Raw genomic sequence first — 21,611 nt, forward strand, 5'->3', positions numbered from 1 at the left:
TCTTAAAAACAGCTTGTAATATTTGAAATAGTTTAGTATATACACAATCCTGGGAAATAGTGGATATTTAATACTTAAACAAGAATCACCCCTGTAGATTTATCTTCCTTTGAGTTTCCTAGGGTGTTAGCTAATTTTTCTGTTATAAATGACAGGTTGGTTCAAATAATAGAAACAGTAGTATATGTTAAGAGCTTACTCCATGCTAGGCACTGTGCTGAGCACTTAAATAGATAAACCTTTGAATCTGCACAGCATTTCTGTGAGAAACAAGTAGAATCTGCACAAAGTATTGAGATAGGAATAAACATTACATTAGGAAGAATAAATACATTATGCCTATCTGAATCAGGATTGTGTTCAAATAAATGATTATTTAAATCATAGTTTATATTCTTGGGGAAAAAAGCTATATAGAATCAGTGAGGGTGTTTTTCTAACATAGGGAAATGCTAAGTACTCCTTGCTGTATTACACTTAATATTTGAAGCTTCAGTTTCCAGAATAAGTGAAGTAATAACTGGGCAGACATTTAGTTTTATTTTGTTGTTTATAGAAAAAGACACTTTAATTTCACTGTATTTTCTGTGCTTTTCTGCCATTTACTGACAAAACTTTAAACTGTACTTGATGCCAGCTTATTACTCTTGGCCTAAGATCTATTTATTTTAGGAACTAGTGCTTATTTAGCCTAGTTACTAAATTTTCACGTTGACTTTTAATGGATTCTACTACTATATATGGAATGAAAACATGTAATAAATGCACAGCGCTTCTGTAAAATGCAGTAAATACTGGTATTAACATTTAATCAATTGGCAACTTCAACATAAGCAGATAGTAAATATTCCGTTGGCTCAGCAAACGTGACACTTTGTGACTAAACTATCCCATTTTATATATATGTGTGTATATACTGTCCTTTGAAAATGGTGTTGGAAATTTGGGGAAGTTAACAAATGTAACGAAGTTGCATGAACGTCTTAGAGAGATGTAACTATTTGTGTTAACTGTTGCACACTTAGTTTAAACCAGATAATGACAGCTAACATCCTGCTAAAGGTGTTAATATACTGAATTATCTTTTTATTTATGAAAATAAAAGTGATTTTACTTACAATTTCATTGGAATTTTTTGTTTTTCAATAAATATTTTTCATGTTTATTAAGCTGGTAACAAGGTTCATACAATGTAAAATCATAATTCTTTACAGTTATATTTTAAAATGACAGATGCATTTGTATCTGTTGCTTTATGCTACATGGATTCATTAAAATATTCAATGCTCCTTGACCTCTTCAGTTTCTTCTTTGGCTTATGGTACTTATCTTTTCATTTCGAAGCAAGGTTTCAAATCAGCCTGCATATAGTCTTTTTATTTTTTAATATTTGTTTATTTGGTTGCAAAAGACCCTGATGCTGGAAAGGATTGGGGGCAGGAGGAGAAGGGGACGACAGAGGATGAGATGGCTGGATGGCATCAATGACTCAATGGACATGAGTTTGGGTAAACTCTGGGAGTTGGTGATGGACAGGTAGGCCTGGCATGCTGCAATTCATGGGGTCTCAAAGGGTCGGACACGACTGAGCGACTGAACTGAACTGAACTGGGTCTTAGTTGAGGCATGCAGGATCCTTGATCTTCACTGTGGCATGTGATATCTTTAGTTGCAGCATGTAAACTCTTAGTTGGGGCCTGTGGAGTCTAGTTCCCTGACCGAGGATCGAACCCAGGCCCCCTGCATTTGGAGTGTGGAGTCTTAGCCACCAGACCACCAGGGAAGCCTCCAGCCTGCATGTATCTTATTCACAGTATTAGCCAGCATGCTGCAGTCTTGTGTACTGTGGTGAGCTAAGTTAGGGACCTTATCGCTATACAATATTCTGTGGAGAACTTTGGGAGCTTTGAGGTGGCATTTTCAGTACTATATAAATGTATTCAAAATCATATTCAGAAGTATTGCCTTCTAGAGTAATCGTGGGGTAGAAAATAAGGCATTTTTTACCTCAATATGTGCATAAAAATAAATGTGTCATTGGTTTACTTGAATTTTGTTTCTAAAGACTGAGTAACTTGCTTAGAATTTACATTTTTAAGAAAAACTTTTTGTAGTAAACTTTAGAGATTAAAATAATTAATCTGGAGGGAGAGCCTACTGTGAACCATAGAAGAAAAAACCACATCGGGCTATGCTTATCCAAAAGGCCAGAGCTATCACGCAATTCGACGTATCTGATGCCTGTGATGCGCTTGAGGTGAGTCTCAGAGAAAATGTCAGATCACCCTTTGGCTTGATACTGTCTACAGCATCTCTGGTCATTTGCCTCAAGCTATTCCTCAGCTTTCTGGGGCTGGCTGGGCAGGGCCTCAGGTGGCTGCAGCTCCCAGGCTGGTCGCCTCCAGAATTTTTGACGAATTTCCTAGATCATCTGCTATGATGTAAGAAAAGTTGATAAATACCCCAATAGCACAGGTAAAATACCCCAATAGCACAGGTATGTTAGTAACATCACTTACCCATGGTGTTTGGGTGCATGTACAGGGTCTAGTACTAAAAGATTAATGGAAAAGTCCTGCCAGGTCAGCATTTCTCAAAGAAGAGCAGTGGTTTGTTTATACTCTTCGTTTACTCATATTTCCTCAGAATTCCTCAGTCTGCCTGCCTGGGGTGAGTCACTGATTGGAGAGGGCCCATGTCCTCGGGTGAAATGGCATAGAGAAGCTGGGAGTGAATACTGCCCTCTGCCCTCAAGTTGGGCTTCAACTGTCCTGTCCTTTCAAGGCTTGCTCTCCCAACCCCCTCGGAAAAAAGGGAAGGGAGCTGAGGTCACCGCAGGCCCCTATGACAGGGCTGATAAACTCTCAGTAGTTACCCAATGCCAATTCTCTTCTGCATTAACCAGATTCATTTGAATTTTTTTTTTTTTTTTTGATTAATGAAAACTGAAAGAACTCCAGGAAATTTAAGGTGTCATACCTTCCCAAAGTTAAATGCCAAGATGTAGAAGTATGCTATTTTGTTGCTACAGCTGAGCATGCTGTGTTTCAGTGAAGGAGTTAATTGAAACGTAATGAGTGTGTAAGTGTAATGAAAAACAAGGTAGCCATTTCAACATCAGGAAATAATCATAAAGCTGTTCTTATTTTTCCAATCTCATGTAGAACCTTCCCCCACCCATTAAAGTGAACCGACTGTATGATTCACGTATTAAACAAATACTGAGCTCCACCTGTGTCAGGGACTGTAGGGGACAGGAGATAAAGCGGGGAGCACACAGGAAAAACCCCTTCCACCCTGGCTGGAAGGTCGGGCAGAGAAGGAAGGGGAGAGGGAGACAGAAAGAGGTAAGTGAAATACAGATGGTGTTAAATGTTGATAAGTAATGAAACAGAATGAGGTAAGCTGTCTGGTGGGGATGGTGAAGGAAGTGGGCGGGTGCTATGGAATTCAGATAGGAACTCTGTCAGCCGACCTTTGAGTCAAAGATCTGAAGGAAGTGAGGGAACAAAGTCTCAGAGAAGAGGGACTCGTCCAGAGAACAGCTCGCACAAGGTCCCTGCAAAGGACAGAGGCTGGGTGGTCAGGGAATGGCAGTAAGAGGGCAAAGGCCAGAATGAAGCAGGTCAACGGAGGGAAAGTGGAGCAAAATGGGACCAGAAAAGTACTGGGGCCAAATCCACATCTCTGTAGGCCGTTGTAAGGACTTTGGCTTTTACTCTTGGTGAGCCAGGAACCCATTGGAGAGTTACAAGTAGAGAAGTGACACCGTATGATTTTGTATTTAACACTCTGTTTTTGAATATAGAAAGTAGGAAGCCAATTAGGAGGCACTGCAGTAATCCAGGTGAGACACAATGGCTTAGACTGGGGTTGATGGTGTTAGGACCATGGCAATAGTCCAGAGAATTTCCTGATGGATTTAAGGTGAGGTGTGATTATAGGAGAAGAATCAGAATGCCTCCAATGTTTTAGGTCTGAGGATCTGGAAGAATAGAGTTGCCATTTATTGAAATGGGAAGAATGCCAGAGGAGTAGATGGGAGTGTGTGAGTGGGGGCTGGGAGGAGGGGAGTGGTTTCAGGAAGGAGAATAGTGCACTGAAAGTATGAGCAGATTTAGACATGAGGATCGAGGTGTCTGTTATGCATCTGAGATTCAGGGAGATATAAATGTTGGATATAAATGTGTATATTTATATTTAAATAGTATTTAAAGCCATAGGGCCAAATGATGAGTAGATAAAAATCAGAATGAGTCTACTGGCTGAGCCCTGGGGTACTCCAATATTGAAAGATCAGGAATCCCAAAGGGTGTGTTAATTACATGATACTCTTGGAAGCAATCCTTGATAAACTAGATTTTTTTTTTTTTAAGAAAAAACTAGAGGCTATCATAAGAATTAAAGTATGTTGTAGGAAATACTTGATCCTCCAAAATATTACTTCTCAGGTGGTGCAGTGGTAAAGAATCTGCCTGCCAATGAAAATACACAGATTCTATCCCTGGGTTGGGAAGATGCCCTGGAGAAGGAAATGGTAACCCACTCCAGTATTCTTGCCTGGGAAATCTCATGGACAGAGGAGCCTGGTGGGCTAAGTACAGTCCATGAGGTTGCAAAGAGTTGGACACAACTTAGCGACTAAACAGCAATATCACTTACAAAACATCCGAGTCTAGGTACTTGGTGTGAAGTTGGTGGTGCTCCCAAGATTTTGGCAAATTAAAAACAAGTAGATTCCACACTTCAATATTGAGTCCCCTCTAAATGACAGACACAGTGTTACAAAGATGAATTTTGCATAGCATATTCTGAAATGTCCATTAGGTGGCAGAAAACTTCACTAAATAGACTATAAACTAGACCTCTCTCTCTCTCCCTCCCTCGTTCTCTCTCACCAACACCATGGCCTTTGAACACTCTGATTTAAAAGATGAATATGTCTATTTCATGCATAACAGTATTTTGAAGAACAGAAACTACAATTTTCTTCAGAAAGCCAACAGATACCATTTGTCACGTCCAACTCTTTACAACTCCACGGACTGCAGCATGCCAGGCTCCCGTGTCTTTCACTATCTCCCAGTTTGCTCAGATTCGTGTTCATTGAGTTGATGATGCTATCCAACCATCTCATCCTTTGTTGTCCCCTTCTCCTCCTGCCCTCAATCTTTCCCAGCATGAGTCAGCTCTTCACATCAGGTGGCCAAAATATTGCAGCTTCAGCTTCACCATCTGTTCTTTCAGGGTTGATTTCCTTTAGCATTGACTGATTTGATCTTCTCGCTGTCCAAGGGACTCTCAAGAATCTTCTTCAGCACCACAGTTCTAAAGCATCAGTATGGTCCAACTCACATCTGTACATGATTACTGGAAAAACCATAGCTATGACTATACAGACCCTTGTCAGCAAAAGGATATCTCTGCTCTTTAATATGCTGTCTAGGTTTTCCTTCCAAGGAACAATCATCTTTTAATTTCATGGCTGCAATCACTATCTGCAGTGATTTTGGAGCCCAAGAAAATAAAGTCTGTCACTACTTCCACTTTTTTGCCTTCTGTTTGCAATGAAGTGATGGGACCAGATGCCATCATATCATTTGTAATATAACAAGGGTGAGCCAAGTAAATTAGGGATGGACAACTTCGTTTGGTTTGGAAATATCTGAATTGGGAGATGATTTAGAAAGGAGGTAAATTGACTATAAGGAGACGGCTGGACCTTAATCTTAAACTTTTGATGTTTAAGCTTTTCTGCTTGGGGAAAGGCAAGAAGGCCTGAGAAAGCGGAAAGCAAAAAAAAAACAACAAAAAACCTCTTGAAAAAAACAAACAAGACGTCTGTCTTTGCTTGCCGTTGGTTCTTTCTGCAGTACACCACAAGTCTGCTCAATTTAGAAGTCACATTTCTTCCTGCTTTCCTTAGGGAGCTGGTCCCCAATAACTGAGGCCATATCCCCCTCCTAGAGACTGTGGATCTCGAGTGTGTCCCAGCCTTGAAATTTTAAAAAAGGGCTCCCAGATAATCCTAAGATGAAGACAAGTTTGGGAGCCACAGGGTTTATTTAAGTGGAATGTGTAAATACATCTGACCTTCCCACAACTCAAATACGTTCCACCCTGTAAGACGCACACAAGAGAACCTTTCCACGTCAGCACAGTCAAGGCTTTCAAAACCAACCATAACCAGTTAGAGCAATGAAAGAAAAAGCAGAGGAAAAACAGTGGTGAGTTGTTTTTTAAAAATGTTTTAAATTTCTTCTGATCATATGGAATGCTTTATTTCTCACGGCACTGACAATATTTAGTTTTGCAGTAGTATTAGGCTCAGCATATTTAAACACCAAGTTACAATGTTTTGTTTGTTTGTTTGTTTTGCTTTTTGCTGGTCTTTGGCATCAGAAACTAAGTGGTACCAACTCTTCCTACTCCTTAGCAAGACTCTTTTGTGATACACTGCCACTAAGTCAGTCAGGAAACACCATGTCCATCCCTCAGACTCCTCAGGGGACCCTGGGCTGAAAGGGTCTCACGTCACCTTGGTTTAGATAACAAATTTAACTCTTGACAGTTTTTAGTAACTCTGACAGCAGCATAAATTCAGCATTGTACCAATCTGGTGACTGATTCATACATACATAAACATATATATGTATGTGTGTATTCAATACTATTTTCTTGCCCATAAAATCTTAAAAGAATTCAATCTGCTGTTTTTCATTTTGATAGGTGGCTGATAATTGACTTATATGTATTATGACCACTGACTTATTTGGAATTTTTTCTAATATTTTATTGGAAATTATTTCTGGTGTTTTCATTTTTCATGCTTTTCCTTTGTTCTCTTTCTTCCCTCTTTATTGCCTTCTGTGGGATGTTCATTTCCTTTGATTTTTTCCAACTGGCTGTGAGCTATATATTCTAATTCCATTATTTTTCTAGTTGCCTTTAAATTGTCAACATGCACACTAATCCTCTCCTATTTCAAAACAATACTTAAAGAGGTCAGCCCCTCATATTTTTGTTATTATTGTCTAATACTTAATACTTCTTTGTTCTTATGCTATGCCATACCAAAACAGAGTTTTTAAGAGTCACTATTAAGATTTGTCACTTTGTTTACTCACTTATTGGAGAAGGCAATGACACCCCACTCCAGTACTTTTGCCTAGAAAATCCCATGGACGGAGGAGCCTGGTAGGCTGCAGTCCATGGGGTCACTAGAGTCGGACACAACTGAGCAACTTCACTTTCACTTTTCACTTTCATGCATTGGAGAAGGAAATGGCAACCCACTCCAATGTTCTTGCCTGGAGAATCCCAGGAACAGGGGAGCCTGGTGGGCTGCCGTCTATGGGGTCGTACAGAGTCGGACACGACTGAAGCGACTTGGCGATTACTCACTTATTTGCATTTGTTTCTCGAATCTCTTGCATCTGTGCTCACTTGCCTTCTAACTGACATATAATTTTATATTATTCATTCAGTGAAGATGCAGGAATGGTTACGTTTTTATAGGTCATAAAATGTCATTATTTCATTCTCAATAACTGTTTAGCTGGCATGGATGGACCTAGATTATCATATTGAGTAAAGTAAGTCGAACAGAGAAAGACAAGTATCGTATGATATCATTTATATGAGGAATCTAAAAATAATGATACAAATGAACTTATTTAAAAACAGAAATAAGCTCACAGGTATAGAAAGCAAATATATGATTACCAAAGGGGAAAGTGGAGAGGCGGGAGGAGCAAATTAGGAGTTTGAAATTAACAAATACAGTTTATTATATATAAAATAAACATAAGACCTATTGTATAGCACAGGGAACTATATTCAATATCTTGTAATAACCTGTAGTGGAAAAGAGTCTGAAATAATATACATACAAAAAACGGAATCACTTTGCAGTACACCTGAGACTAATCAATTATTAAGTTGGTGCAAATGTAATTGTGGTTTCAGACTGTGAATTTTAAATCATTATAACTAGGCGCAAACATATCTTTATTAATCAAAATAGGAACCATTACAATCAACACATTTTTGCCCACAAGAAATAAGTTTGTTTATTCCTGTAAAAATCCATGCTTCAGGATTCTACAAACTCATTTTATGCATCCTGCTGGTTGTGGAAGCATTTTCCCTTCAAAAAGTTGTCAAGATGCTTAAAGAAGTGGTAGTTGGCAAAAGGTCAGGTGAGTATGGCGAATGAAGCAAAACTTTGTAGCCCAAATCGTTCTACTTTTGAAGTGTTGGTTGTGCCATGTGCAGTCAGGCATTGCCTTGGAAAAAATTGGGCCCTTCCTATTGACCAGTGGAGACTGAAAATGTTGCAGTTTTCAGTGCATTTCATTGATTTGCTGAGCATACTTCGATGTAATGGTTTCGCTGAAATTCAGAAGGCTGTAGTGGATCAGTCCAGCAGCAGACTGCCAGTGACCATGACATTTTTGGGGTGCATATTTGGCTATGGAAGTGCTTTGGAGGTTCTTCTTGGTTCAACCACTGAGCTGGTTGTCACCAGTTGTCATATAAAATCCATTTTTCATCGTACGTCAAAATCTGATCAAGAAATGGTCCATTGTTGTTGCCTAAAATAAGACAAGATGACATTTCAAAACGATGATTTTTTTGATTTGTGGTCAGCTCATGAGGAACACACTTATTGAGCTTTTTCACCTTTTCAATTTGCTTCAAATGCTGAACAACCATAAAGTGGCTGATGTTGAGTTCTTCAGCAACTTAAGAGGATCAACTTCAATGATGGCTCTCAATTGGTTATTATCAAGTTCTAATGGCAGGTCACTGCACTCCTCATCTTCAAGGCTCTCATCTCCTTTGCAAAACTTCTTGAACCACCCCTGCACTGTAATTCAATAGCAGTTCCTGGGCCAAATGCATTGCTGATGTTGTGAGTTGTCTCTGCTGCTTTACGACCCATTTTGAACTCGAAAAAGGAAATCGCTCAAATTTGCTTTTTGTCTAACCATTTCCATAGTCCAAGATACATATAAAATAAGCAGCAAGTAATAAGTCATTGGCAAAAAAAAAAAAAAAGTGAGAAATGCTCATTCAGTTCAGTTCAGTTCAGTCACTCAGTCGTGTCCTACTCTTTGCAACCCTATGGACTGCACCACGCCAGGCTTCTCTGTCCATCACCAACCCCCGGAGCTTACTCAAACTCACATTCATCCAGTAGGTGATGCCATCCAACCATCTCATCCTCTGTCGTCCTCTTTTCCTCCTGCCTTCAATCTTTCCCAGCATCAGGGTCTTTTCAAATGAATCAGTTCTTCTCATCAGGTGGCCAAAGTATGGGAGTTTCAGCTTGAGCATCAGTCCTTCCAATGAACATTCAGGACTGATTTCCTTTAGGATGGACTGGTTGGATCAACTTGTAGTCCAAGGGACTCTCAAGAGTCTTCTCCAACACCACAGTTCAAAAACATAATTCCTCGGTGCTCAACTTTCTTTATAGTCCAATTCTCACATCCATCCATGACTACTGGAAAAACCGTAGCTTTGACTACACAGACCTTTGTCGGCAAAGTAATGTCTCTGTTCTTTAATATGCTGTCTAGGTTTGTCATGGATTTTCTTCCAAGAAGCTGCTGCTGCTGCTGCTAAGTCGCTTCAGTCATGCCCAACCCTGTGCGACCCCATAGATGGCAGCCCATCAGGCTCCCCCATCCCTGGGATCCTCCAGGCAAGAACACTGGAATGGGTTGCCATTTCCTTCTCCAATGCACGAAAGGGAAAAGTCAAAGTGAAGTCACTCAGTCGTGTCCGACTCTTAGCGACCCCATGGACTGCAGCCTACCAGGCTCCTCCATCCATGGGATTTTCCAGGCAAGAGTACTGGAGTGGGGTGCCATTGCCTTCTCCCTTCCAAGGAGCAAGCATCTTTTAATTTCATGACTACGGTCACCATTTGCCATGATTTTGGAGACCCCCAAAATAAAATCTGTCACTGTTTTCATTGTTTCCCCATCTATTTGCCATGAAGTGATGGGACTGGATACATGATGTTAGTTTTCTGAATGTTGAGTTTTAAGCCAACTTTTTCAGTCTCCTCTATAACATAGCCACATTTATTTAAGAATGTATTCCAGTATCAAAGGCAAGTGTCAACAATGCAAAACCAAAATTACTTTGCCCCAATCTAATAAAAATAATTGTTTAACTAGATATTGAATTCTTTTCTAAAAATGTTTTCAATTTTTTATCCAAGTATAGTTGGTTATAATATTTTGTTGGTTTCTGGTGTACAGCACAATGTACACCAGGAAATATGTGTGTGTATATTATGTACATGATTTTTCAGATTATTTTCCCTTCCAGATTATTACAAAATATTGAATATAGTTCCTTGTGCTCTACAGTCAGACCTGGTTGTTTATGGATATTGAGTTCTTTATGGCAATAATCAATTATCTTCTGATCTCAATTGATGCTAATCTGCCCATCTATTATAAAATTTAAGATTTTCCATAATTTCTATTATTTATTTTTTTTTTAATTTTATTTATTATTTTTGACTGCACAGCATCTTCATTGCTGCATGAGAGCTTTCTCTAGTTGCAGTGCTCGGGCTTCTCATTTCAGGTGACTTCTTTTTTGTTGCAGAGCACAGGCTCTGAAGCGTGGGCTCAGTAGTTGTGGCTCATAGGCTTAGCTGCCCCATGGCATGTGGAGGCTTCCCAGAGTAGGGATCAAATCCATGTCTCCTGCATTGGCAGGCCGGTTCTTAACCACTGGACCACCAGGGAAGTCCAAGATTTTCCATAATTTCTATGATCAGGTTTGATTTTCTTTTATCCATCTTAGTATTCTCGTGTTACTAATATTTGAAGATTTGTGTCTTTCTTCAAATATGGAAAATTCATAGCCATTACCTCTTCAAACATTACCTCCCCCATTATTTCTATTCATTTCTTTCAGAACTTCCATTAAATGTATACTGAACTTTCTCATCTATTCCTTAGCTCATAACTTTGCTTTCATCTTAACAGACTATGTATATGTATTTTAATATATGTTTCATGGTAGTGAAGTTGCTCAGCCATGTCTGACTGTTTGCTTCCCCATGGACTGTAGCCTACCAGGCTCCTCTGTCCATGGGATTTTCCAGGCAAGAGTACTGGAGTGGGTTGCCATTTATTTCTCCAGGGGATCTTCCCAACCCAGGGATCTAACCTGGGTCTCCCACATTGTAGGCAGATGCTTTTACTGTCTGAGCTACGAGAGAAGTACATATTTCATGGTAACAGAATATATATGTATATGTATGTGTGTATATATACATACATATCTATATCTATCTATCTATCTATCTATATATCTATATATATCTTTATGCTGTTTTATGAGAGATTTCCTCTAATTTCTTTACTATGTTCAATCTACATCCAACCTATCCTATGGTCCTTTATATTTCATTTCTGGAATTTCTGTTTGGTTATTTTTCAAATCAACCTGCTCCTTTTGGATTTTATAATGTTTTGCTTCCTTTACCTTTTGGAATATATTAAACACATTCATTTCTAAAGATTTTTTAATGTGGACCATTTTTTTAAAAAGCCCTCATTGAATTTGTTCAATACTGCTTCTGTTTTATGTTTTGGTTTTTTGGCCCCGAGGCATGGGCAATCTTAGCTCCCCAACGAGATCAAACTCATCCCCCTCGCATTGGAAGGTGAAGCCTTGCTCACTGAACCTCCATCACTTTTAAAGCTTTTGAAAAGATTTTAAAACTCATCCTTCATTTTTAAAGTTTCAGGTTTATTGTTCCTCATTCTTGGATGAGGGCTCCCCCCAGTTTTTCCATTTCATTTGCTGAACCCTCCTCCTGATGGTTGGTTTGGTCATATGATTTCTAAGTATTTGCAGTGAGTGCCTGCTTAGGGTGTTTTTTGCAGTGGAGGGCCAGCGTTCCCAGTCTGGTTGAACTCTCCCTCCAGCGTTATTTGCATTTGCATCTGAGAGTTCTGTGGACTGCGATGACTTCAGGTCACTCAGCTTCATTTCAGGACCAGATGAGGACTATGAACTCGGGCTACAAGCCAGTATGTGGTCCTGGCCTGCGGCTCACGTGGCCCATAACGTTTTTCATGTGACTTATTTCTACCCATGTTGCCTTGAGAGATGATAAATTATTTTGCCACTTTTATAGACCAGCAGATAGTTTTTCTCCTCCATATTTTATAATAAGATGGTACTTTATTATCTTAGTTTTATGCAGTTTGCTTCATTTCATCCCCTTACACTCATGGGATTTGTGATTTAAGACTCTGCCCTCTCCACACCAGTATTAAAGGCCTAGCCTCAAGGCCTATATCTAATTCTGAAATTCCAGGAACCATCTCAGTTTCAGCTTATGATATGATTTTGAGTTTCCTCTCTTTTCCTGACACCTAACCTGGCTTTCTTTTTTTCTTCCTTTTCTCCTCTTTTCCTCCTCCTTCCTTCCCACCTCCCTTAGTCCTTCCCTTCCTCTCTCCCTGACTCTCTCTCTTTATTACTTCCTTAAGGGCAGCCTGATTTAATGTTTTGTTTGTTTAATTTTATCCAGCATTTCTGTATGTTTTGAACAGGAAGGAAAATTCTTCCACATCAGCTCAGCCTCCCATGTTTGCTGATATAATCTTACAATATATGAAATATTAAGAAAATGGTGTTAGGTGTTTTGCTCTCAAAAAAAAAAAATAAAGAAAATAGTGTACTTACTAAATTAGAGCAGTGTCTGATATATACCCACCATTAAGTCATAAGTACTTCACAACAGCTGCTGCTGCTGCTAAGTCACTTCAGTTGTGTCCGACTCTGTGCGACCCCATAGACGGCAGCCCACCAGGCTCCCCCGTCCCTGGGATTCTCCAGGCAAGAACACTGGAGTGGGTTGCCATTTCCTTCTCCAATGCATGAAAGTGGAAAGTGAAAGTGAAGCTGCTCAGTCGTGTCCGACTCCCAGTGACCCCATGGACTGTAGCCCACCAGGCTCCTCCATCCATGGGATTTTCCAGGCAAGAGTACTGGAGTGGGGTGCCATTGCCTTCTCCATCACAACAGCTAGACTTTATTAAATGCTTTCCATTTGCTAAGAACTGTACCAACTCCTGTATGTGTCTTTCTTCATTTACTCCTTAATTTTACAAGGTCAGTAATATATTTACGGAGAAGGCAATGGCACCTCACTCTAATACTCTTGCCTGGAAAATCCCATGAGTGGAGGAGCCTGGTAGGCTGCAATCCATAAGGTTGCTAAGAGTCGGATATGACTGAGTGACTTAACTTTCACTTTCCACTTTCATGCATTGGAGAAGGAAATGGCAACCCATTCCAGTGTTCTTGCCTGAAGAATCCCAGGGACGGGGGAGCCTAGTGGGCTGCCGTCTATGGGGTCGCACAGAGTCGGACACGACTGAAGTGACTTAGCAGTAGCAGCTAGCAATATATTTACACACATTTTCAAGTTATATTATTCTTTATAGATGAAGAAACCGAGACATCAGAATATTAAGTAATAACGTTTTGAAGCTAGGAACTCTGGCTCCAAGCTTGTTAGTTGTATTAAGATTTAACTTAAATACAATAAAATTCATATTAAGTCTAGATTTTGATTCATTTTAACAAATATATGCAGTCGAGTAACCATCACTACAATCATGCTATCTATGAGAACAGTCCCCTCACCCGAGTAAGTTCCCTTGGCCCCTTTGTAGTCAGTCTTCTCCTCCATCCTCTCAGTCCTAGCAAACACTGATCTGTGTTCTACTACTAAAATTTCAAATAAACAGAATCATACAGTATCTGGCATCTTTTACTTTGCATGATGCTCTTGAGATTGCTTCAGAGTATTGCAAATATTTGTTGTCCAATAACATTTAATCACTGAGCAGTATTGCATTGCATAGATATACCACATTTTGTTCATCTTTTTACCAGCTGATGGACATATGGATTGTTTTCAGTTTGGGGCTCTTATAAATAAAGTTGATAAAAATGTTCACATATATATCTTTATACTGACATACGTTTTTGTTTCTCTTGGGTAAATATTTAGACATGGAATTACGAGATTATACGCTTAAGTATATGTTTTTAAGAAGCTGCCAAATTGTTTTCTAGGCTTCCTTGATGGCTCAGCAGGTAAAGAATCCACTTGCAGTGCAGGAGACACAGGAGATCGGGTTCAGTCCCTGGGTTGGGAAGATCCCATGGAGGAGGAAAATGGCACACCCACTCCAGTAGTCTTGCCTGGAGAATCCCATGGACAGAGGAGCCTGGTGGGCTACAGTCCATAGGGTCACAGAGTTGGACACACCTGACCCACACATATACAAACTGTTTCCCAAAGTGACCATACCATTTGCAGTCCCACTGCTGCTGCTGCTAAGTCACTTCAGTCGTGTCCAACTCTGTGTGACCCCATAGACAGCAGCCCACCAGGATCCCCCGTCCCTGGGATTCTCCAGGCAAGAACACTGGAGTGGGTTGCCATTTCCCTCTCCAATGCAGGAAAGTGAAAAGTAAAAGTAAAGTTGCTCAGTCGTATCCGACTCTTAGCAACCCCATGGACTGCAGCCTACCAGGCTCCTCCATCCATGGGATTTTCCAGGCAAGAGTACTGGAGTGGGGTGCCATTGCAGTCCCACTAGCAAGCAACATATGATGATTCTAGTTGCTTCATTTACTCCTCATCTCTTGGCATTGTTAGTCTTTAATTTTTGCCTTCCAGTGACTATGTTATGATATGACATATGGTTTCCACTTGTATTTCTCTAATGACTGACATTGAGCACTTCTCCTAAATTTATTTGCCATCTATAAATCGTGGGTAAAGTGTCTATTCAAATTCTTTGCCCCTATTTAAATCGGGTTGTTTATATTTTATAAATTGCAGTGGTTTTTTAAAAATATGTTCTCAAAATAAGTTCCTTATCAGATATATATTTGGCAAATATTTTCAGCTGTTTTGTGTAAAGATTGTACTCTTCACCACTGCTTGTATTGCTTCTCAGTATTTATTGAAATGACTGAGGAATTTCCGCAGGGTGATGGACGCTTCCCACTAGCAGCTGTGGATTTTGCAATTAATAAGGCGTAAAGGAACCCTGCTGACATATTTGTTTGAAGACCTAAAGTTCACATTTTCACTGCTAATTAAACCTTTTCCAATTTGGTACAGAGCGAGACAGTCCTGTATTAGATTTGAAGAACTGATGAGATCATGGGTTGTGATTACCTGTGAACTCTTTGTCTTCACAATCCATCAAGAATAACTAACTAATCAGCAAGGACTTCCCTGGTGGTTAAGACTCTGCCTTTGCACTGCAGAGGGTGAGGGTTTGATCCCTGGTTGGGGAAGTAATATACCACACACTGCACAAAATAGCCAAAAAGGGAAAAGAAAATGATTAGACGTGTCTCTGCTATATAACACTCTCCTGGACAACTTGTTCTAAAGTGTCCTGATTTTCACTTACTAGTTGTTTCCTTATGGAAAAAGACAATTTCCAGCCGTTAGAACTAGAGACGAGTGAACCTTCCAAAAGGACAACTCCCAGAAGAATTATCCATTTTGCTGATGGAGACATCATGGAAGAATATAGCACAGAGGAGGAGGAAGAGGAAGAAAATGAACAGACAACAAATTCAACACTTGATCCTGTAAGTTTAGATTATCATTATTAGTGAACATGGGGGCTGAGTGAATGAGAGATAAAACCAACAAGTTTTGTCAAAAATAGTTTTAAGCTAACTCCTTGTTCTCTTTGGTTTGCTTTCTGGAGCCGTGTACAATCAGCTTATAATTTTGATCATCTTAGTTTTCTCATCTATGAGAGAGAAAATGGAACTTATTACAAAGCATTTTGAAGCCTCTACACTGCAGATTCTGCAGTCATCACTTCTGTTATTAATTACTCTAACCTGGTTTCTTTCTTGTTCTTTTTCAGTCTAAACTTGCCTGGGGGCCTTACCTATGGTTTTGTGCAGGGCAAATAGCAAGAACCTCATTTTCTAGTAAGTACTGCTAAGGTGTTTTTTTTTTTTTTTCTGTCATAAATACAGGCTTTTAGAGCCTCAGAGTTAGATGAGACTTGAAGTGGTTTAATCCACTCCACAGCATTCTGAAGATCTGTTCACTTCCAGATCTACACTGGAACATTCCTGAAGGCATAGAGCCTCACATCTTCAGGGAGACCTTGCCATCTTTTCCCAACTCTTGTTAGTAAACTCTATCTTCCTTTAAATCTTCTTTTAGAGTTTTCCCCTTTGATCCTAGTTGTCTCTTTTAAAGGCCAGACAAAACCTATCTAGATTCCTCTTTCATAGGACAGGTTTCAAACATTTGAAGACAATAGTCAGTCCTCACTGAGTGGACTCTTCACATGAATAAACTTCCAAGTTCTTTCTTGATTTTTTTTTTAATTTTATTTTATTTTTAAACTTTACATAATTGTATTAGTTTTGCCAAATATAAAATTTTAACTATTGTTATCTGACATAGTTCCCAGTTCCCTCATCATAATCATTCTATTATAAGTAAGACTTTTACTGACCTCTCTCAAGGAGATAATGAATGGCCTAAGTGGCTATTTATAAGAGAAAATGAAAGTGAAGTTGCTCAGTTGTGTCTGACTCTTTGCGACCCCATGGACTGTACCCTGCCAAGCTCCTCTATCTATGGGATTCTCCAGGCAAGAATAATGCAGTGGGTTGCCATTTCCTTCTCCAGGGGATCTTCTTGACGCAGGGATTGAACCCAGGTCTCCCACACTGAAGGCAGACTCTTTACCCTCTGAGCCACCAGGGCTCCTTTATTTATTTACTTAGAGAGATGACTAGTAAATCTTGTTTTGTTTGACTTTCACCAGTTAAAAAAAAAACACAATTGGAAACATCTAATTACTCACTTCCTTCTAACTCATATATACTTATGTATATGATGGGCTTCCTGGTGGCTCAGTGGGTAAAGAATCTGCCTGCAATGTGAGGCAGGTTAGATCCCTGGGTCAGGAAGATCCCCCGGAGGAAGAAATGGCAACCCACTCCCGTGTTTTTGCCTGAAATATCCCATGGACAGCGGAGCTTGGCAGCGTACAGTCCACAGGGTTCCAAAGAGTTGGACACAACTGAGCAACTAACCAAACATGTGTATATGATGGAGGGAAAACAACTTTAAAAATCTGAGAAAATAGAAAGCATAGCTCTTAGAAATTGATTTCCATTCATTCATTAAATAAACATTTACTAAATACTCATATGCTCAGCACTGTGCAGGACCCTGGGACTCAAAGACCAATGACAGTCTTTGCTTTCAAGGACCTTAATATTCGATGAATAATACTGGCCAGTAAGCATGCTTATAATGATACTTTGTTGTTACAATTTCCAGGGTAGGAGGTATATAGGGACTATAGACTGGAGTACTCAGAACTCTGGAGGAGACACCTTAAGAGAGTTCTGAAAGTATGTCTGGCCAATGCCAGCTTGGGGACCATGAAAGTGACCAGAGTGACCTTAAATTACATTAAGGATGATTTAGTCAGATGGTATGAGCCCTAAGTACTTTTAGATCAAGGTAGAGGGTTAATGGAGAAGGCAATGGCACCCCACTCCAGTACTCTTGCCTGGAAAATCCCACGGATGGAGAAGCCTGGTAGGCTGCAGCCCGTGGGGTAGCTAAGAGTCGGACACGACTGAGCAACTTCATTTTCACTTTTCGTTTTCATGCATTGGAGAAGGAAATGGCCACTCACTCCAGTGTTCTTGCCTGGAGAATCCTAGGGACGGGGGAGCCTGGCGGGCTGCCATCTATGGGGTCGCACAGAGTCAGACACGACTGAAGCGACTTAGCAACAGTAGCAGCATCAGAAGGTTAGTAATTTGGAAATTACTTTAGAGATCCAGGTGAATACTGACCTTGTGTGTGCCTGCTAAGTTGCTTTAGTCAGCGTCTGACTCTGCAACCCTATGGACCATAGCCCACTAGGCTCCTTTGTTCATGGGATTCTCCAGGCAAGAATACTGGAGTGGGCTGTTGAACCCAGGGACCGAACCTGCTTCTCTTACATCTCTTACATTGGCAGGAGGGTTCTTTACCACTAGTGCCACCTGAGAAACCCCCACTACTGACCTTACCTTGACCAAAACACATTGGCAGAAGAAATGCTAGTTCCAGAGACTCCTATGTTTTAGTTCGGGCAATACTGTTTGAAAAGGTAAGATGTTTTTCAGGGATGGAAACTTAAAAGATCAGATCAGGTTAAAAAAAGGAAAACTCAGCACAGCAATATTAAAGTGTGAAGGAGAATGGGGACTACAGTGATTTCCACGTTGGGCTTTGATTTCAGATGACGGGTATAGGACACACAGGGAATCTTTCCACCTCTGGGTTCCATATAGAACTGTAATCTTAAAGAGCTCCTGCTTGGGGGTTCCAGACTATAGTGGAGGCATAAATATGTTAACAGTCAGTATCCTGATCTCTACAGAGACTTTGGTGAGAACTGGAACCCAGATGACACTAGTAACTAATTTCTTCAATTTAAAATTCTAGTAGGTCATAAACAGGAAAACGTCCTGAGATGCTAATATTTTAGAAACTTCTCTTATGCACATGTACTGGGCACTGTGGCAAACAAAGAGATTAAAAAGCTAGAGTATTTCTGAAAGGATAAAGCACATTAAAAAAATAGAGAGTGTCATTTTGATGTCTGTATGAGCAGTATCTTTAGAAGTGAAACATATCATGGGAATCACAAAGTCCTCTAATGGGAGGAGGTTCATCAGAAGTCCTACATGTTTTGATGTGGCTCATGTCTAAAGTCTTTATTGAATTTGTTACATTATTGCTTCTGTTCTATGTTTTGGGGTTTTGGCCACAAGACCTGTGGGATCTTAGCTCCCCCACTGGGAATCAAACCTGCACCCTCTGAATCGGAAAGAGAAGTCTTAACCACTGGACTACCAAGGAAGTCCTCTAGTCCTGTACTTTTAAGGGAGAACATCTCTAGGAAACCACTCATTATTCATGCTAACCCTTTATTCCTGACTCTAACAATCTCTGAGGCTGCAAGCCACCTTGTTACTGAAGTCAAGGCAGGTAAAGAAAGCTTTACTTAAATTGCTGCTTAGGGAGGAGTTTTTTTTTTTTTTTTGATGCATGGAAGAATTTCTGACATGGGTCTTGGTAATACTGGATTTAATTTTTGGTATCATTTGCAATGTACTCACAGCTGATGATCAGATGATACACATGTAAATGGACAACATCTATTCTGATTGCTCATGACGGGTACTTGTTATTAAGTATTTTGAAGATCTCTTGATATATTCACCTGAAAAAGATAGTTTAGAAGCCACTCTATGTGAAGATACAAGATTTAACAAATTCCCTTTGAGTCACAAAATTTGTGAGAGTCTACAGCAATTAAAATATCTTGTCAGCCTTGAAGGTAAATGTAATAATAGACAATCTGTGGGCAAGTTGAAACTCTTGGTAAGTCCACAGACTCTAAGCTTTCATTCTTAATTCAGCTTACCAAAGTGCTTCTTCTTTCTTCTAGCCTGTGAATTCCTTGGTGAAAGATTTGCTGTCTTCTTTGGTCTTCATCAGCCCAAGTACCAGTATATGTTAAATGAGTACTGTAGAACACAAAGTAAGGTATGTGACATCCTGATGGGGACAGCAAGAGCTCTGAGATGAGAATATTGGGTGTTTCTGATTTGGGCCTATGCGGCTGCTGCTAAGTCACTTCAGTCATATCCGACTCTGTGTGACCCCATAGACGGCAGCCCACCAGGCTCCCCCGTCCCTGGGATTCTCCAGGCAAGAACACTGGAGTGGGTTGCCATTTCCTTCTCTAATACATGAAAGTGAAAAGTGAAAGTGAAGTCGCTCAGTTGTGTCTGACTCTTGGCGACCCCATGGACTGCAGCCTACCAGGCTCTTCTGTCCATGGGATTTTCCAGGCAAGAGTACTGGAGTGGGGTGCCATTGTCTTCTCCAGATCTGGGCCTATAGAGAGGAGCATCTCCCACATGGTATTTCATGTACTGCAGTTTCACTGACCTCCCATGATCACTGACTTATTTTTCCAAGGTGCCTCACCCCATGAAGTTTATTCATATTTGCCTCTGGTGTGAAGTTAGAACATCACGAGATAGGCTGTAGAAGGTGGTGTGAAACCTGAGATTGCTTATAGGAGAAGCTTCTTAGAAGCTGTAAGATATAGAGGTCAGAGGTATTGGGATTACAGGTAAACATTTCCTTATTTCTCTTTATATTAGCAAAGTGACAAGGGAAGTGAAGAGAATGGATCAAAGGCCCAACCAGCCAATGTTCCTAATGAGAAATGTCACCTGGAGGCCAGGGGCCGTGAGTACGGAACAAGACTGCAAGATGTTGCAGAGGACATTTCTCAGTGGAGCGCCTCGTCCAGGGAGGGCCCGATGGCAGATTCCAGCTCCTGATGGGCAGCGGGGCTATGGTGCCCCTGGATTTCTGTTCCCTGGTCATTGATTACTATGGCAACAGCACCACAGGTGGTGCTTCTGAGCCAGATCTGATCTTAATCTCTTTGTGATTTATGCTGCACTAGCCAGGAATTGCAAGCCATCATGAGAACAATTGTGGTTTCTTTCTCAATATACATTTTTATTTATAAGCCCTGAAACCCAACTCCACCCCAGTGGTGCAAGTCCTGTCCATCAGTTGTGGGCTGTTAGTATTGATATTTGCATAGTAGTGTAAGTGACTTATGGAAGAGGGCATGGCAACCCACTCCAGTATCCTTGCCTGGAGAATCCCATGGACAGAGGAGACTGGTGGGCTACAGTCCATAGGGTTGCAAAGAGTTGGACATGACTGAAGTGACTAAGGACAGCATAGCACAGCACATAAATGCCTTAGGGAACTTGGGCATGGGAGTTTTAGGCTAAAACTCTTTGTCAGGTGGCTAGGGTGTAGAAAAGAACCCTCTGTTCCTAAAAAGAAATTTTGGGCATCATAAAGTCTAAATAAAACTTTCTTTTGGGGTTTCACGTAAGGGCTGTCCTTCCCTATAGCTGCTGGTTTACTTGAGGCTTGCTTTCCCCAATAAGCAAACATTGCTAATAACTCTGTTACGACATAGCAATCTTTGAGAGTTGGGTGCATTTTTCCCCAAACACATCAAAAATAAATGGCAATCTAAGTCCTACAGAAAGTATTTGGAAAAAGTAAATGACTCTCTCGTTAACTTGTCAACAAATTTTGGAAAACTGTAAAGATCAGACATGGAAATCATAAGTGCATAACACAGGTTGTACTGGCCAAAGGTAGCTATGATATACAAAACTATAGGTTTTGCAATAATAAGACCTGAGTTCAAGTTTCAATTCTGCTTCTTACTAGTTGTATAATTTTAGATGTCTTAATTTCTGAGCCTCTACTTCTTTCTTTGTAAAATGGGGGTTTTATTTGTTTCTCGAGTTATTGTTAAACACACTGAAATAATAAAGATGAAAACTCTTTTTAAAACTGTGAATATTAGTTGCTAATGCTTAACTAATGACTCTTATAGGCTTTCCAGGTGGTTCAGTGGTAAGGAATCTGCCTG

At 40.2% G+C, this 21,611-nt stretch overlaps 1 protein-coding gene across 1 annotated transcript; it reads left to right on the forward strand.

Moving 5' to 3' along the window:
* Positions 1-6,134: 6,134 nt before the first annotated feature.
* On the forward strand, positions 6,135-21,608 carry FAM177B (family with sequence similarity 177 member B). Its single transcript, XM_055583570.1, has 5 exons — positions 6,135-6,227; positions 15,495-15,675; positions 15,963-16,029; positions 19,578-19,675; positions 20,302-21,608. Exons 1-5 carry the CDS (start codon positions 6,199-6,201, stop codon positions 20,482-20,484), a joined length of 558 nt encoding a protein of 185 aa, XP_055439545.1. The 5' UTR covers positions 6,135-6,198; the 3' UTR covers positions 20,485-21,608.
* Positions 21,609-21,611: the final 3 nt, after the last annotated feature.

This window comes from Bubalus kerabau, chromosome 5, assembly GCF_029407905.1.
Source record: "Bubalus kerabau isolate K-KA32 ecotype Philippines breed swamp buffalo chromosome 5, PCC_UOA_SB_1v2, whole genome shotgun sequence".
NCBI lineage: Eukaryota > Metazoa > Chordata > Mammalia > Artiodactyla > Bovidae > Bubalus > Bubalus kerabau.

What these genes read in the sequence shown, in the direction of transcription:
- FAM177B (XM_055583570.1), top strand. Translation starts at nt 6,199, where the DNA reads ATGAAAGAAAAAGCAGAGGAAAAACAGTG. An exon ending in CAAATTCAACACTTGATCCT is followed by an intron (nt 15,676 to 15,962) that starts GTAAGTTTAGAT and finishes GTTCTTTTTCAG; the next exon opens with TCTAAACTTGCCTGGGGGCC. An exon ending in AGCAAGAACCTCATTTTCTA is followed by an intron (nt 16,030 to 19,577) that starts GTAAGTACTGCT and finishes TCTTTCTTCTAG; the next exon opens with CCTGTGAATTCCTTGGTGAA.